Source organism: Pezoporus occidentalis, unplaced genomic scaffold (assembly GCF_034315485.1).
Source record: "Pezoporus occidentalis ecotype Australia unplaced genomic scaffold, CSIRO_AGI_Poc_V1 ctg36, whole genome shotgun sequence".
Classification (NCBI taxonomy): domain Eukaryota; kingdom Metazoa; phylum Chordata; class Aves; order Psittaciformes; family Psittacidae; genus Pezoporus; species Pezoporus occidentalis.
This window is the reverse complement of record NW_026915591.1, coordinates 2,704,796-2,722,544: the sequence shown is the minus strand read 5'-3', so window position 1 is coordinate 2,722,544 and position 17,749 is coordinate 2,704,796. Positions and strand designations below refer to the sequence as shown.

The following is a 17,749-nucleotide window of genomic DNA, read 5'->3' as shown; positions in this document are numbered from 1 at the left end:
AGTGTCGCCGTCCTCAGCATGTGGACTTCTTGAGAGCCTTATGGGACAGCATATGTTATTGTATGTGCACGAGGGTTTGTGTGGTCTTAAAATGAGAAAAGGTACTTTAGGTATTTCTGATTTAGGTTAGGGAAGGGAAAGTTCACTGTTTCCCCCTCCCTTACATTCTTCCTACAAAAGGCCAAAACACCTCATGCACTAATTGTCCTTTGTTCTGCACTTTCCACAGGATTCTCAAAGTCATGGTTCTTCCTTTGCTTTCTCAGTATTTAATTTAATGAATGCTATCATAGGAAGTGGGATACTTGGCTTATCCTATGCTATGGCCAACATGGGGATCGTGGGGTTTAGGTAAGTGTTCAGTTTGTACATATACTTATTTTTAAACTCAGCTTGTATTTTTAAATGGAACAAAACTTGATTGCTAAGACTCCTGTGCAAAAACTGGGGAAGAAGTAAATACCTTGTGCTTTTCGGCATTGTTGAATAAGATCTTTCCTCTTTCTTTGGTTTAGTCATTCAAATCTGGCCTAATTTAAGTACTGCCCAGACAGTGCATTAAATTGCCACATGGTGGCAATTTCTTGGCCATTACTGTTAATAGATGGATATTTGCGTTCCAAGCTGCCATCTCTTTTAGTTCTAGAAATGGGCCTTCAGGAGTAGGGTAGCTGCATATCTGGAAACTGTGAATCTGCTTGTCTTATTGATTGCACTTCTGCTTGCTGTACATATTAACCTATGGATAACAGAGCCAAAGTGACCAGAATTGTCACTTTTACCATTTTCTAAGCATTAGATCCACTTCACTGGGAGGTAAATCTTTGTCTGTGTATGTTTAAGCACATTCTTAATGTTCTTTTTATAATTGATTTGTCAGGCTTTCACCTTCTATAGTGTGTGACATGCTTTGGTGAACAATACAAGAAGCAACTTGGCAACTGTTGGGAAGGTCAGAGACCATATGAACCATAGTCAGCAGATACAAGCCATAAAATGAGGAAATCCTGTCTTGTGGTAGCTTACTTCTTGCAGAAATAGCTTTCTGGAAGTACATTGTTTTATAAAAGTGCTTTAATTGTGACTATTTTGTGGTTTTCAGTATCTTGCTGCTGATTGTTGCCGGCCTTGCTTCTTACTCTGTATTTCTTCTGCTCAGTATGTGCACTCAGACTGGTAAGTGAACAGGATTTATCTCTGAAATACTTCCTCCCCTATATCACAATGATATGACCCAGTATAATCACTGTCGTTAACAGCATGTTACCAGATAGCAGAGTCTGAGTCACTGAAGTTGAAATATTTAATGTTTTCAACAATTACTGTTTGCCATTTAAAAATATGATTTTGAAAATTCTAATGAAAAGTCAGTGCCAGACTGACTGGTTTCTAGGTTCTCAATTTTTATTTATTTTTCAAAATGCCTCTCTCATCTTTCCAAAAAGATAGATCCTGCATTTCTGTGGCAAAATTATTTTGGTGCTGATGAACTGTGCTACTTCAGTGTATTGCTTTCAGTGAAGGCTTAAGAGCAATAAAATAGCAGTCTTCCATTCTTCTATTTGTAGTATATATATTATTTATGGTTTGAAATGGATACCTTTTGAGTTTTGTAATGATACTGGATTATCATAATTCTCCTGGCACTTTACAAATGCATGTTTTTACAGGATTTTTTGATACCAGATGAGAAGTCACATTGCAGTCCTTAGTAATTACACTGCTTTATATTCGAAAAGCGTATTCAAACAGCAGATTCTAGTATCTACAGTCTAATCTGATAATTTGTTTTAATTCTTCTTTTAATTGAAACAAGCCTAGTTCCTTGGGTTCTTGTACACAATCTTTTTGTGTTATAACAGGAAGTCTCCATCTCTTTCAGTCACCTGGTTATTGTTTCCCATTCATCTGTTTTCCTTTTTTCAAAGGTGGTATGAGAAAGCTTCCGTTTCTTTCCTTACTGGCTTTGTTTTCTGTAGATAGCTTTGGTCTCTCAGATGATTGCTTCCTGATTCTTAGATCTGCTGCTCCTGTCTTCATCTGTTGAGAGATCTTCATACATTCTTTAAAAATATTCTTCAGAGGTAGGGTTACTTTTATGGTTGATATTTTTGGCTGCTTGATGATTTGGGATTAAGTCTTTGGTAATTTTTGTTCTCTTAGAGCTCTGCTTATTGGAAAGGAATTGAAACCTAAAACAGGTAGCTAGAAAGATCCATAAGAAGCAGAAAAAGGGGGAAGTTAAGATAAATTTTTATGTTCTTTGTTCACTGAGGCCTCACTTTGAGGCTGAGAAGTTCTGTATTATATGGGCATGAAGTGGTAGTATGTTGTTTGTTAAAATAAAGCCATCCTTGAAAATGAACTATTAGTGAGAGGGGGGAAATTAAGGATTTAAACATTTCAAACTAGGAAAACTTTTGGTGTGGTGAACTTGGAGACCTAATACACAGGAATGGTTTAACTCCTCCGTCGTTGTCCAAAGGCAGCGGTCCACCTCAAAAAAAGCATTTTTTAAATGCACACAACTGAAAGCAAGGAATACCACTGAAAGGATAGGATGAAGTATTTCTCTTGAAAGAAACTAGGACTTTACAGTTAGTAATTAGTTATCAGCTAATGTTGTCAGGTAGAACACCAGAACTATGTCTAGATAAGTTTCCTGGATTTACGGCCTTCAGTGTTCTGAGGGGTTTTTTGGTTTGGGTTTGTTTTTTTTTTTAGCTTTTAAAATAAGATTTCTCTCAGATTATATTTTCAATAATTCCTGTAAATCATTGAAATAATTGAATGTTAGATAGCATGTCATGTTTTTCCTTGGAATGTTGTCTTTAAAAAGCAAGATTTTTAATTGTGCCTTGACAAGTGTGCCTTTAATTGTGCCTTGACAAAGCAAAATCTAAGTGTTTGCTTCCAAAGTACATAATTCAGCATTTTTCTTTATAAAACCTACATGCATTTGTGAACAATGTTACCGTATTAAGTTTAAACCATGGCAACAAATTGAAAAGATTTTTTTTTTTTTTTAATATTAAAAAAATGAGCTAGACAAATTTAAAGGATCAGGAAGAAAAATCCTTAGAAGGGTTTGTAAACTAGAAGTAGAATTGTAGAAGTAATTCTAGGAGAGAGCTGACCTATAAAATACCTTCTGAAAATGAATCTCTAATACTGAATTTTAACCAGGGAGGAGGACTTATTAAGCACAGGCATTTTGGTTGTCGTTTTAAAAGTAAGCGTCTTCAATTTTTAAATTATGTTGGTTTGGACTCTGACAAAATCACATGATCTGCATAGGCCATAATGCTTAGCAAGAAAAATATTGCCAACTGTCAAGTGTTTGATTTTTAATTAGTTTAGTACATGTTTTCTCCTGGTGTTAATTCAGTATGACCTACGGTGTTTTGGGGTTTGGGCTGTCGAAGGCTAAGCTTACTCTGTAAATTAGAGGAATTGGGAATTGAAGTGGGATGTACTTTTAAGTTTCATCATGGCTTTTATGTTTCATTTTGAGTTAGTCATGAATATTGCTGGTCCCTTACTTGCCAGTTTCACTTTGCATTTAAATGGATAATTTCCCTTTAACGTTAGTAATGTAACAGAAATCAAGCCAATCAGGCAGAACTCGTTCATAGCAATTGTGCTTAATATTTTGTTCCATATATCCTTGAAATTACAGCAGTAATGTGATTAAGCATTAGTGCTTCCCAGTGTTCACAGGACTAAACTGATTACCGAAACAGAATTACTATAGAAAATACTTTAAGGTTTCATATTGCTGTTTGGATTTGTGTGGAAAAAATTGTTCTGTTTTTTCCTTGTCATACTTGGGTGCCGTGTATTTGATCCATGTGATCCAAAAACCAAAACCAACTCTCTACTCAGTACATTCAACATTTTACTTATGTGTATTTTTATGCCATTGGAGATAGCATTCTAAAATGCCTTTTTTGTTCTTTTTTTTTTCTTGTGAACAACAATTTTATAAATGGAAATCTAAGAAAAACACAGGGTGACATCTAGTAAGATGTACTTGTTTAATTACATCTTGTATTAGTGTAACAACAGAGAAGAGATTAGATCAGGTTTATGCTGAGAGCTGACTCTGGCTCATTTAATTTTGTCATTACATTTATTTTGTTAAAGCGTACTGGTGTAAGTAGTAGACTAGAATGTGAAACATTGCCCATGAGAAAATCATATGAGAGAATTAATGAACGTTTTCTGTTGGCTTTGTTTGGTTTTCTTTGTTTTTGTTTTTAATTCTGGAGCATTGCTCCGATTGTGTGAAATAAAAACGCCTAAACTTGGGCAGTAGGCAGTGTGAGCCTCCAGTCCTGTCATCTGATCTCTGCGAACTGCCCGTCTACTGTGTGTTGTCCCATTTACTTCAATGGGACTTCACTCAGGTGTGAAGGTCTGTCCCCAGCAGCTCAGATTGCAGGGCAGGGCCCTATATTAGGATGTGATGGGAGTAGAAGCAGTACTGAACCAAAGAAGAGAAAGCAAGTGTTGCGGCAATAAAATTATGTGGGTTTGAAATTAATTCTACCCTTTGAGGCATTTACAGCTGTGGACTGTTTTATTATATACTGAGAAAGTAAGTGGTGTTTCTCAGAATACTTTCATCTTTTTGATATCGCTTGAGTTTCTCATAACAAAATACAGATCAACAATGAAAAACTTTAATATGACTTCCTTCTTTCTGAGGAGGGATTGGTTTGAGTTACCAGCAATATTAGAAGTGAGCTTCAGCTAAAACTCGACAAAAGCATAGGGGAAACCACAGGCTATTTTAATGTGATTATGTCAGTCAGGTGCAGTTAAGGGCAGGATTTTTGGTTTTGCTTTGGTGTGTTTTGTTTTTACTAATATATTTCAACTGAGGAAGGTGCTTACTTTCAGCCCTCTTGAAAATAATACTGCCAAGTTTTTGAAACTGGCAAGATGGTGATTGATGTTTATTATAGTAAAAAGAAGAAAACTGATCCTCTGTCATCTTCATTGAAAAAAGAAAGTGTAACAAAATATGGGAATATCTTGTATCCAGTGGTGCTAAAGTGGGCTAAATTCAGAATTCTTCACCTATAGTAAGTATCACTTGCAAACGTTTCTGGGAGGAGGCAGTTTGCCATGTCTTACTATTTTTAAAATTCAGTGAAGTTTCTGAAGAGTCTCTGAATGAGCATATAGCTGTATTTTACAGGTGTATATAAAAGCTATTTTGTAAATAAAAAAACACCATAAAATACTCCTTTAATTCTGTCCTGGATTATATTCATTTAGAAAGGGAAAAAAAAGCAAAGCTGGAGCTCTCAAGTGATTTTAAAGTTAGAAGTATTTTTAGCTTTTTTTCATTTGCTAACAGCTGTCACTTCTTATGAAGACCTTGGCCTGTTTGCATTTGGATCACCTGGAAAGGTGAGTGTTTATTTTTCAGCTTTGTATTTTTCTTTTCTGCTTCATGTAAAGAACAGTTGTCTATCAGAAGCATAGTAGAGAGAGCTAAATGAAATGAGTAATATGTTTGCTGACATCCTAGTATACTGAAAAATCTGTTGCATAGCTTTTTGCTATGTTTCAATTAGCGTGTCTGGTCTGTGAAAGCCCAAACTTTAGTTAATTGTAAAATAGGCATTCCTTAAATGCAAGATTTTGTGCCACTTCCTTGTCAGTGTGTTCATTTTTCAGTTGCATATACAAACGCATGCTCACTGGGATTGTTGTCAGCTTGGCTCAGCAATCCATTTCAGGTTTGTTACAGTCCCATCATACCTCTCCTGTAAACTGTTAAGAGACAGGTAAGTGTCTAGCGTTTAACAGGGATCTAAGATAAGTGTTTGCCTTTTGTGTAGTTTCCACAATAGGAACAAATAAGAGTATGTTTAATGCATGTTAATTTTTTTGTTTGTGTTTAAAAACTCTTCAGATGAATGTTTCTTACTTGTTTTCACATGATTAAGAAAAACCCACCAGGAAACTGACTATTTTTGGTATGATGTGAGCTGTGCCTTTTTAGTACTGCGTACTGAGCCTGATTTTCCTAACAGCATTGTCTGGTGATAATGGGTGCAGAGGAAATGCTGTTTATGAATGCTGCACATTTAATATTACTTCTGTGCTCTGTGTTTCAGTTATAGGATATAAATGCAAATTTGACCACACAGATGTATGATTTTAATGGTTTACTAAAACAATATAATTTTGTAAAAGTAGTTCTGCTTAACAGGCTACCATTTATTTTCTTCTGGTTTAGTGTTACTGAGAATTAAATGTGAGCTCTTAAGGTTTGTAAGGCTTCTGTAAGCATTAATAAACTGATATGAGTGTAGTCTGTGAGGATTGGTATTTATCGATCAAAATTAAGATGTGATCATGTGAATTGCAAGACCTGATAAAGCTTGATATTAGCAAGCTGTGAAATAAAATTATTTTTCTTATAGGAGCCGATCTGTACACACTAGCTACAAGCCATTAGATGTAGAAGTCATAGAAATGTAGATCTTAAAGAGATATTAAAATGTGCTTTAGTTTGCCTTTGCTCTGAAGCAGGGTTAAACACACATAAACCATTCTGGCAAATGTTTGTCTAATCTGTTGTTCAAAAGCTTAAATGAAGGTGACTTCACAGCTTCACTGTGTAGTCAACATCAGTTTGGTTTTCTTACTCTCCCTAATACATTTTTTCATAATTTTGAGTTGAAATAATTTGTGCTAAAAATCATCCAGTCTTATTTTCAGTGTGCATGGAAAGCACAGGAATATTTCTAGGTTGGGAAGCTGTTGTTTTGATAAAATAATTAACCAAAGTCTACCAAACCTTCCTGCTGAACTGATGTTTTCTGGAACGCTTATCTTTCTCTATTGAAGTATCTATGATATTTGTAGATCTTTCTTAAACCTCGCCTGTGAAACAGAACACAGTATGGTGTCTGAGGACTGTATTTTAGATAAGAACATGGCTGCTAGGTACTGCATCCCAAAGCAAGATTTGCTGTTTCTGTGTGTGCCTCAAGCTACTGGCTGTGTTATCTCAGACTATTTTCTGTTTTCAGGGTAATAAGTCATAAATCATATATTTATGAGATGCACTTTCTGAATGTATTGTTTTTCATGGATCTTGTTGATTCTTACACTTCTTTCTAGTTTACCACAACCATTCTGAATTCTCATCCTGTCCCTAAAAGCTCCTTGTCTCAGTCAGGCGCAGGTGGCTTTATTTTTTTCCTTTCTTCTTTAAAGAAGTACTTACTCTTCCCTCACATGGGTTATTTCCTAGTGATACAGACAGACCACTGCAGGACCTTATTTAAACTGAAATCTACTGATCTTGAAGTACAGTAGTTATTCAACCTTAAGGTGATTTCCTGTCAAACATATTTTTCGGAGATTTGTGAGATTGGTTGTTTTCTGCTATCGGCAGTTTGCTCATTCTCCCTTTCCAAAAGCATGAAGTATTTGTTTCCATCTATGGCAAATTCCAAGATGTCATACTATATTTTTTTTATTTTTTTTTACCCCTTAACCTGATGACTTTTGAACTGACTTTGGATTAATTTAAAATCCGATATTATTTTCTAGCTGATTAATTAAAAAAAAAAGGCAATTCAAAAGCATTCGAAAAGTAATTCAAAAGTACAAATTTGCTTTTCTTCTCTTAACTGCGGCTTAATTTTTTCCAAGTTGACTTAGTAGTACCACTTATGTAGGAAGGTCCTGCTACATCAAGAGCAGCAGTAGGTAAAAACTCTGCTAGATGATTGTACTATTGTAGAACTGAACTGAAGAGAAATGCTGGGAAAACTTTAGACACTTTTACGGGTTGTTATTTTCAGTTGGAAGTTAATTCTTTGGATTCATACAAATATTTTAATAGCTTTTGATCATTTCTACTTCAGTATCATAGAACTATAGAATAGTTAGGGTTGGAAAGGACCTTAAGATCATCTGGTTCCAACCCCATGCCATGGGCAGGGATATCAGTCCAGTATGAATAATCACAAATGCAAAACGGAAGTCTACATAGTTTACAAGTTTAAAAATAACAACATTTGTGATAGTTAAAAATGTTCAGATTTTTGGAGTGAGGAAGTACCTTGTACAAATCTCTGCTGGCTGATATTCTTTTCAGAGGTGAATGATCATTTTCATTTGCACTCACCTAATGTCAATGAGAATGGAATTACATGTTTTCAGTGATGTAAAAACCTCATCTTCTGCAGAACAGGCTTCATGCTATAACTTCTTTTTTGTCACTTCAGAATGAAAATGCAGTCTTTTGGGGGAGACTTTCTGCTTTCATATTCATTTTGGTTTGCGTTAGCTTCCATGTGTTAAACTCTTCACTACAGAAAAGATGCCCTTCCTTTCAGTACTAGTTATCGCTCTTACATATGGTCTGTTTAAGATAATACATATGTGGTTTATGACTGCCATAGGCATATGATTTTAGTTATCCTTACCCTTTCTAAAGAAATCAATTTTTTTTTATAGGTCCTTGTTGCAACTACAATAATTATCCAGAATATTGGAGGTAAGAAACTTCATATGCTCAATATGAACCAAGTATAATCTCTGCAGTCTACAAAGCTCCACAAACACCAAAGGCAGTAATTAGATGGAAGTGTTCTTAAGAGGCTGATTAAAATAATAGAAAACTTAAAGAAAAGGTTTATGTGATCACATTAAGCGGAAGTGCTGTAGTCGTGGGGTAGATGGGGGAACTTCTGAGGCTGGATTGTATGCCTGATACTGTGTCACAGGATGTGGAACACATCCATTATAGCTGGCACTGCTAGCTGGAATTGACTGAGGAAGCACAATCTCCTGTCTGCTGTTCCATACATTTGCATCTGGTAGTTATTCTTTATCGTATCATGTGTTTTCTTTTTTGCTGTTAGAAATTACCTATTCATTTTAGTGATTGTGTAACAACTGAGTAGTTAGCCATGAAGCTTCGTATGTTCTTTATTAATGGTAGCTTTTTATTTTGTTAGTTCAGTACCGTGAGGTTTTGGGGAATGGTTTAGTTTGCTGACTTCCATCATGTGAGCTGATAATCTATGTTGTCATATGCTGGGCTGTCCAGTCACATTAGTGGTAATATTATTTTGTCTTCCTTGGTGCATGGCATAATAAAATAACACTAGCTGTCTTTGTATTGAAAAATCACCTAAGCGTTTAAACTCTTACTCAAGTATGTTTACATCCTTAACAGTTAGTAGTGCCCTTAGAAATGTCTGAAAGTAGACGCTGTTTAACAGAACAATTTCAATTTCTATTTGGGCATCATTGTTTTGGATACTTTCTTTCGGATGAGGGAATTATGTGAAAGCTCCTCCTCTGCCCCCTGTCCCCAAGAAGATGCACATGTCCACGTCCACTGACAGAAGGAAACAGCATTCCAGTGCTGTTGTCATTTCCTTTAGGATTATCTGCCAAGTCCAGACAATTAGTGACTGCTGAGTTTTGTAACTGTGTACAGACCTACAACTAGACTAGATATCTGCTTTTGTTAAAATTGGAATCTTTTCTTATACTAAAAGCTCCAGTAATAAGAGCTGTCTAATTGAAATGGCTTTAAAAAACCAAACATTAGTTTCAGGCAGGAGTGAACATACTAATTCCAAGATGAAGGATTATTTACTCATACAGGATTTGGAGGATGTTCTGTAGCAACGAACAGACTTTTTAATTTCCATCTCTATTTCAGTGAATAAATGAACAGTACTGGAAGAGGAGAAATACACAGTACAGGTTCTGAACCCTCTGAGATTGTGTACAAGACTCTGTGGTCAAAGGAAATACAACTCTCCTTTCTTCTTCTTAGCAGTTCATGGCCTTCTCTGTGTCATTTTCAATAAATTTCAGCTCTTTTACTGTAGAGCCCTGAAATGGTGCACGCAGGATACTATCAGACTGCTTCATCTTCTGCAGTGGCCTTCTCTGCCAACAGGTTGGGCCTGGTTTGCCAACTAGTGGTTTTCCTTTTAACTAGTTAAAATGTAGGGTTTTGAAAGTTGAAACTCTTCTGTCAAATATTTTTAGTGACCTTGTTTTGGTGGAAGCTTTCAAAATTTTGGTTTGGTTCTGGTTCCAGGGGCAAAATATTTTCCATTGAGATGGTTCATGCATCCAGTATGTTCACTTGCAAAAATCAGTTGGTTCTCAAATGCACTGAGAAGAGAAAGCTGATTATCCTTCTCTCATGTGATGCTAGTAGTGCCTAAACATGCCCTAGTCTGTGAGGAGCAGTGATCTATGGAAATATGGATTGCAGGTTGAGCCTCCTTGGCACCTTCTCCCGTACAGAAGATTTATTGTTGCTGTCATTGCAAGGAGCTGTCATAGCTTCTGTATAGTATTTAGATTTCTGTTTGGGAACAGAGCTCCCTGGCTGTGTTATTTCTGTCCTTAACAACTGCCTTTGGCAGAGTCCTGTGATGCCACAGTCCAACTCAGCAGAGCAGCAGTGTCAGGAATTGTCTTTGAGGATAACTGTACTGCAGAATTCTGTACCTCTCACAGAGCCTCAACTTTTGAAGAAATGCATAGAAAGAAAGGGTTTTGGTTTTTTTTCTTTTTTTTTTTCTTGTCTTCTGCAAATTTTAAATAGGAGCTGTGGAACTGTGGAGCATAGGTTATTCTGAATGGAAGCCATGCTGGAATTAAGTGTTAAATATGGGTTCTGCCCTTAGTGCACTTTGGGTGTTCTGTTCTTTTTGGTTTCTATCCATTTGAAGGAACCAGCAGCACTGTGCTGGTCAGGCAGACATCCAGCCTCTGTCAGTGTCTTTGATTTCAGAGTAAGGCTAAAAATAAAATTGTTTTCTGTTAGCTCTTCCATCATCAGACCTGGGTACATTGCATCATACGGTATCTTATTTCAGAAGTGATTGGGGAGCATGAGATAATGAATGATGGTTTGTGGTTAAAATAAGCAACTTTACTAGAGTAATTGTCACTATCTGCATCTAGTCTGAGCTTTTATACAGTTTGGACTGATCCCCTCTAAAAATAATTTAAGTGCGGAAGCTATTTACATTCATTTGTGGTGGAGAGAGTGTTTTAGTAATCATTTTAATATAGTTACACATTCTAATTTGTCATCTTTGGCTTTTTAAAAAGAAAGCTTGAAGTGCAAGTTTGAATTTGACATCCTAATTGCATACAATTACAGATTTGTGTAGATAGGGGAGTTGATTTTTCTGCTACCAGGATACCCAAAGGGAAAAAAAAAAATAAAGTTTGTACAGCTACAGGAAAGGACCTGTTGGTCAAATTTTGAGTTTAAAAGCTTAAAAAAAGATTATTTCACATACATTGCTTGGAATTTTAACTTGTATCTCTAACATGAGTACTCAATTTTCCTGCAGATTTTTAACTGTCTCTTGGAACACTTTGTGTTATGTCAATCCAAGTATCACAAACGGAGTACCAAGGATTAACTAAGGGTGCATCAGGATAATGCATTAATTTAGCAATATCCAAATGTAAATTAAGGTAATCTTAAATGTGACTGAAAGACTTCATGGAATATATACAAATTCTTAGCTTAGAGTGATTAAACTTCGAGACTATTTGGCTAGCTTTCTTCATATGAATAGGTACTTGTTCTTGCAATATAGATATTTGTTAATAAAGCAAAACCAAAAGGTTGAATAGGATGACCAGTGCAACTTGGTTTTATATTGTTCTATTTGTCAGTGGTTTGGCCCAGTTCAGCAGACCTTTAATCTAAATAACTAGTGATCAGTTATATGTGAACTGCCTTGTTCTTGAAAGAGCTATTTGATGTGTCTGTGAGGTTGCAGAGTGGATGCTAGAAAGGAAACTTATCAAATGGCATGCTACCAGGCTATTGTGTTCATCCATTCCTCGCAGCCCTTTCCTTTCACCCCTTGTTTTTAAGTGGAGTGATATTCAAAATGTCCATTTCTTGCCTGTTGTGCAGACAAGATCTCAAATGCTTTAAGAGAGAGCGTTCTTGGGGAAGCTCTATGCCTGGAGGTGCAGAAGGAGCAAGGGAAGCTGCTATCAAAAACTTGAGTTACACAGCTCTGTAGGCTCTGCTGGCAGTTTGTCATCCTTCCCAGGGTGACTGGAGTTGGAAGGAGTCCCTGCTATTGTTTTAATAGTGTTATGCTTCTAGGAAGTGATGGATGAGGCACAGTGGGCAAAGCCATGGTCGGTATCACACAGCCCTTCCCCTCTCTTGCCATGGAAGTTCTGTGTGCTTCCTAGATGCTTTCCAAAGAGGAAAGATAGGCATTTCCTTTCCAAAAAGGAAGATAGGCATTTCTCCTTCTGGAATTGTCCTTGCTGTGGATGTGACTGAAAAGGAAAGTCCACAGCTGTGTGTATGAAGGAAAATCAGTAGGAATCTCAAAGCACATGTAACAATGTTAGAGAAGGAATTAGGCTGGTGGAAAAATGGAGACAAGCACAATAAAGTATTGCACAAGCGCAACTATTAGCCTGTTGCCAACACTAACAAATCTTCAGCATTGAGGTCTAGCAGGAAGTATGTGGAGAGTTTTACAGCATTCTTCTCTGAGCTGTGGGCTGGTATCAGGGGAAGGTCACCGTTGTAGGGAGGTATGGCCGTGCCCAGAAAGTCTGGTAGCTGTAACACATACAAATGTAAATTGGAACTGCTGAGAACATGAGTTTAATTATTTAAAATTTATTAGCAGTGGGGTTAAGTGCAACAGTAGAGCCTGCAATGCCACTATGTAGCATAGGTGGTCTGTGTGAGGACTTTTTGCAACAGGCTTTATTTTTCCTCAGTTTCTTTCAGTGGTCTGGGATGTGCAGGGAGCGCTTGTGCTGCGGCTCAGTGCGAGTAACTTGCCTGCCTTGGCTTGCACCCTGGACATCATTTCGGTCACTCCTTGGAACTGAGCTTTCCAGACACCTACCTTAATTTTATAAAGAAATACTCACTTTCTAGTATAAATACAGTTTAATTAAGTGCAATTTCTGTAACTGGTACTCACAGATTTAGTTTCAATATTCTGTAATTAACATGTCCTGAAAAGTGTGTGTTTTTCTTCTTCATAAGAAGAAGTAATGAGGAAAAAAGATTGTTCCATATCCCTGGTGTTTTATTCTCGGGTCTGCCTGAATGCTGTGGGCAGCAAACTGAAGTTACGGGATTAGTGCTGATGGGAGATGCAGTTCTTTGGCTGGATTTTATGGCCTGTTAATGCAGTCAGCGTGACAGCCAACACACGGAAACCCTGCTATAATTGTAATCCATGCTAGATATGTATTTACATTTGGATAGCGCTTATGTTTTCAAGCTTCTTGAAGCAAATGGAGAGGTGTAGTCACGGGAAGAAGCCTGTGTGTACGCGAGGCCCGTCTGTGGGGATGGCGAGGCCCGGCCCCGCTCCCGCACCACCATCTGCTGGCCTCGGCCGGCCGCGCACCCCGGGGCCGCCCCGCAGAGCCGCCGGCAGCCAGGCGCCTCGGGGACCGTCGTCCGCCCCCAGCCTTCCGCGCACCCCCCTGGGCTTTCCGCGAGGTAAACTACCGAGTATTTAACTTGCAGATCTGGTTGGGAGTACATGTGTGCTTTCTGTGGGTGAGTGCACAGAAATGCTGTGCATGGACTAAAAAAGGCATTGTTTTGTGAAGTTAAGTGGGTGTTTTGGTTTTGCAAGTTATTGTGGTGGTGGTTTGTTGTTTTGGTGTGTTGTTGTTTTGGGGTTTTTTTGGAGGGGGTTTGCTTGTTCGTTGTTTTTTGTTTTGGTGTTGTTTTGTTTGTTTATTTTGGCAGTTTTTTACCTACAGTTCATCCCTTCTGAAATACAGCTTCAAAAGGAATTACAAAATTTGTCTCAAATTTAAATGGAGCACCTATTTTTTTTGAGATTGGAATGGGTGGGAAGAACGTTTTTTTTTTGTAATCAGAGTACAATACTCTACAAACTTTCAAGGTAAATGCATGGTGCAAATCATGAAAGAATAAAATACAGCTTGTTACATGCCGAGACCTGCGTCGTTAATAGCTGAAGAAATTACTGAGCTTCCTTTAAGTATGGGAAATCTAATTCCGTTTTGAAACAAACTCGAGTGTTTGTTTTCACAGTGAAGTTTGCTTTTGACCTGAAAGCCTAATTATCCTCGCTGATTCAAAATGAGGATTTCCAGTGCAGAGCTGCCTTAATTAAGGGCAGGTTTGTCAGCTCCTGTACTAATTTAACAACTGATGACCCGTGCTCTTGTGTTTTTGTATTACAGTAAATGGTGGTTGGAAGGTTTGGTAATGTAAGGAATATTAAGCTTGATTTACATAAATTAATAGCCAAACACAACTACCCCCCCCCCCCAAAAAAATAAAATCAAAACACACACAAAAAAAAAACCAACCAAAAAGCAGCCAAACAAAAACCAAACAACAAACCAACCCAAACAACAAAAATCCCAACCTGCAGCTATTTTTCAGAATGGAATGTATGATGGTCTGTGTAGAAAACCTTTCAGTTTTATTAGCATAACTCTACAAATAAACTGTGCAAATACAATTGAACTAACGAAGTTTTACCAAAATAAATCTGCTGCCCACATGTTCCCCATGGAATAAGAAGGATTTTTTTTTGTTGTTGTTGTTGTAAGTTTGCCATAGGTGAATTCTGCAATATTTCAGATAAAAGCTGAAGTTAGAAGGATAGGAAGCAGGGGAGCAGAAAATCAGCAGGATGAGTGTCCATAATGTGAAGACTAGCAAAGAAGTTGACAACCTGTTTCTGTTCTCAAAACTTCTCGATATGAGCAAGCATTGCATCTCCTTTTGCACACTCCATTCTACATCTGTATTTAAAAACAAATAATCCAGAGATGTTTTTTTTCCTTAACCTTCCACAAAGAGGAAACACTAAAGCCAATACATTAAGTAATTGGGAGACTTCTTGCAATGCATGCCTCATATTTTTGATTTTTAAAATGAAAACAAAGGAGCATACTCTTAAGGCCATATGGTGTGAAGGCTGAAATAGTTTATGGTTTTCAGCAGCATCCATGCATCATCCCTGGTGTTTCCACAATTCAAATTACTTAAGAGGGGCTCACTGCTATACCGAAGTACTTCGTATCTTGCTATTCCATTCTACTACTTTGACAGGAAGAATGGGAGCTTGCTGAAAATCCTCTCATTTCACTTTCTTTCTTAAAATCCTCTGCTTTTCTTTGTAAGTTTGTCACTTTGTTTGGATTCAATTTTAAACAAACTTCATACCAGCAAAGGGAGACATGAGCCTAGAGAGGTTTATCACATGCAGTTGCTAAGGAAGATCCAGCTTGGTTGGGCTGGAGTGTGCAGTAACTGGTAGTGTTTATTCTGCTATTTCTGTCTCTCAGCCTCTAATCTTTTCAGTATTTTGGGAGAAATTGGGATCTTACTGACTGAACTGTTTAAAGAATGAGAGTTACAAGCATTTTCATTTATCTTTATTATCTCTGGGCATTTGTGAGGAATCTCTGCTTTACTTGGTATTCCTCCAGATGAGGTTTAAGATTGCTCTGTCTACTTTTCCCAACTCTCAGATTGGCATCCCTCTATTTTGAAGCAGCAGCTGAAGGGCCAGTTTGGCTGTAGTGATACACTCTGTTTTTCTCCAGCTCCCTATTTTCTCCTTTGTGAAGTTTGGAGGGTAGCTTGGTTCCATTTTTGCACAGGGGTTAATAACTTAAGATATCTTTATACCGCTCTAATATGCTCAGCTGCAGAGGTAGGTTAGAAAAACTAACCAGAAGAGTTAAATTCAATCCCTTCAATGAAATGATTTGAAGGGATTTATCACCAGTCATTTTCTAAGGAAGCAGTATGGGGTATTTTTTTTACACATAAGTTTAATGTACATGTTTCTCCAGCATAATTGCTGTGGACTTAAGTAATTGATTTCTTTTGGGATAGGATAATGAGGAAAAGTTATGATGCGTGTTCTGGTGACCAAAAAGCCACTTGGTGTGTTTGATTTTAATACTAGGCCACTCCAGAAGAGGTAGTTTTTGAACAATTTTAAAAATACAACCTTGGCTTCCCTTTTCTGCAGCAACTTATGGTTCTTTGGTTGGTTTGTTTTTCAGGTAGGGGCATGTATTTTCAGTGTTAAACAATATTGTAGCACAATAAGGATATTCTGAATAATGTATGCATGGTTTGTGTATTTATAGAGAGTCATATCTTGTGGTGGCACTACAGGTTATAATAATGAAAGTGTAAAACAAGTGTTTTATATTTTAACAAACATAATTATTTTTTTTCTGTCAAAGAGCTTAATACCAATTTTTTAGAACATGGAAAAGTGATGTGTACTTTAAGTATGTAATTTCTTGCTGCTTTCTAGACAGTGGTAAGCCTATTGAATAATGAATTGGTAATTTTTATGTCTGCTGAATACTGTTTATGGCATTTCTGTGTCACGGCCTGTTGAGTTCAGACCTGCTTAGTTCTCCATCAGGTAGCTCTTAGTGCATGCTGAGAATTATTTTTAAATAACATTATATATGCAAAGTAAGGACCTAAAAATTAGAAGTGACTATCTGAAGGTTGCTTGCATTGTCATAGGTCAGTACTTGCTGCATCTGCATATTGCTAAAGCCTCAAACTTCATTATTTACACCATTTGTTCTGCAGGAAACCTGTCTCATTCAGTGCTAAAGGTAGATACCTCATGTTGCAAAGAGGTGACGTGAAGAAAACATAACATTCTTTTTTAATTTAGAGGATGAGAATGTATTGGAAGAGCAGTAAGTTCTGCTCCCTTGTACTGGGTGCATGCACAGAGTTCACAGGGGTGAGCTCTGAAGGGAATGTTGCTTCTGACACTAATTTGTTTTGAAGGTTTGACTTCTGAAGGGGAGTGTAGGTTTATTGTAATTTTTGTATGTGATAAAAGGTGCCTCAGAAGTTAGCCATTGAAACACTGAAGTTATTTTCAGAATGACAGAGGAAGTCAATATTTCAAAGTGGAATAAATCAAAGCACAAGGTTTGTGTTCTACTTGTGTCACAGTTTAGCCTTGTGACTCTGTAATCTCTTCCTTCCGTTACACATTAAGTCTGCCAAGGATAGCTGATGTTTAGTTTTTGCTATATGACTTGGCATGGCTTTGGTCATGGTGGGCATGGGGAAGTTCAGTAAAATTTCTTATTTGGAGCAAAGAATACGTGACTTTTCTTTTTGTCTGTCACTCTTTATTCCTACTTGAGATAATTTTTTCAAGTTGCTATGCCCTTTTTGAAGATATTTTGCTGCTTTGGTTTCAGCTTTAAAAAAAACCAAAGTTCTTTCCTCACTTTGTAGTCTGTTTGAGTTATACAGTGGTTAGTGTCTCTTCTTTCATGCTGAGTAAAGCTACAAGGGGCTGCTGCTTCTGAGGAGAATTACAGCTGTGTTTGTAAGTGAAGGAAAAAGCAGGATTTGACTTTTTAAACTGTATCCCAGTCAGGTTTATGTGTGAGGTTAATGTCTTGTCTAAGCATTGGGGTATTTATTCATCTTCTAGAACAAACAAGAGACTATAAGATGGGGGGGGGGGAACCCCAGCAACCCATACTATGTGAGATTGTTTCCCATATGCCCAAAGAAAGTTGCATACAAATGTTTAGCATGTGCAAGTTTCTTGCTGCATGATTGGCTCCCTTCTTAAGAGAGGAATTCAGTGAAATTGGACTCCTCTTTTAAAAACAAAGAGTAAGCACACAACAAAGGATAAGTGATCAAATGATTAGCCAGAGGCTA

The 17,749-nt window shown here is 37.2% G+C and overlaps 1 protein-coding gene across 2 annotated transcripts in view; it reads left to right on the top strand.

The window, feature by feature from the left end:
• SLC38A6 (solute carrier family 38 member 6) overlaps positions 1-17,749 on the top strand; it is a 39,690-nt gene that overhangs the window by 665 nt on the left and 21,276 nt on the right. For both annotated transcript variants that reach the window (XM_062630768.1, XM_062630767.1), the window contains exons 2-5: positions 230-351; positions 1,103-1,176; positions 5,369-5,421; positions 8,494-8,533. In XM_062630768.1, coding sequence (XP_062486752.1) covers positions 230-351; positions 1,103-1,176; positions 5,369-5,421; positions 8,494-8,533 — 289 coding nt within the window. The remainder of the gene's footprint in view (positions 1-229; positions 352-1,102; positions 1,177-5,368; positions 5,422-8,493; positions 8,534-17,749) is intronic.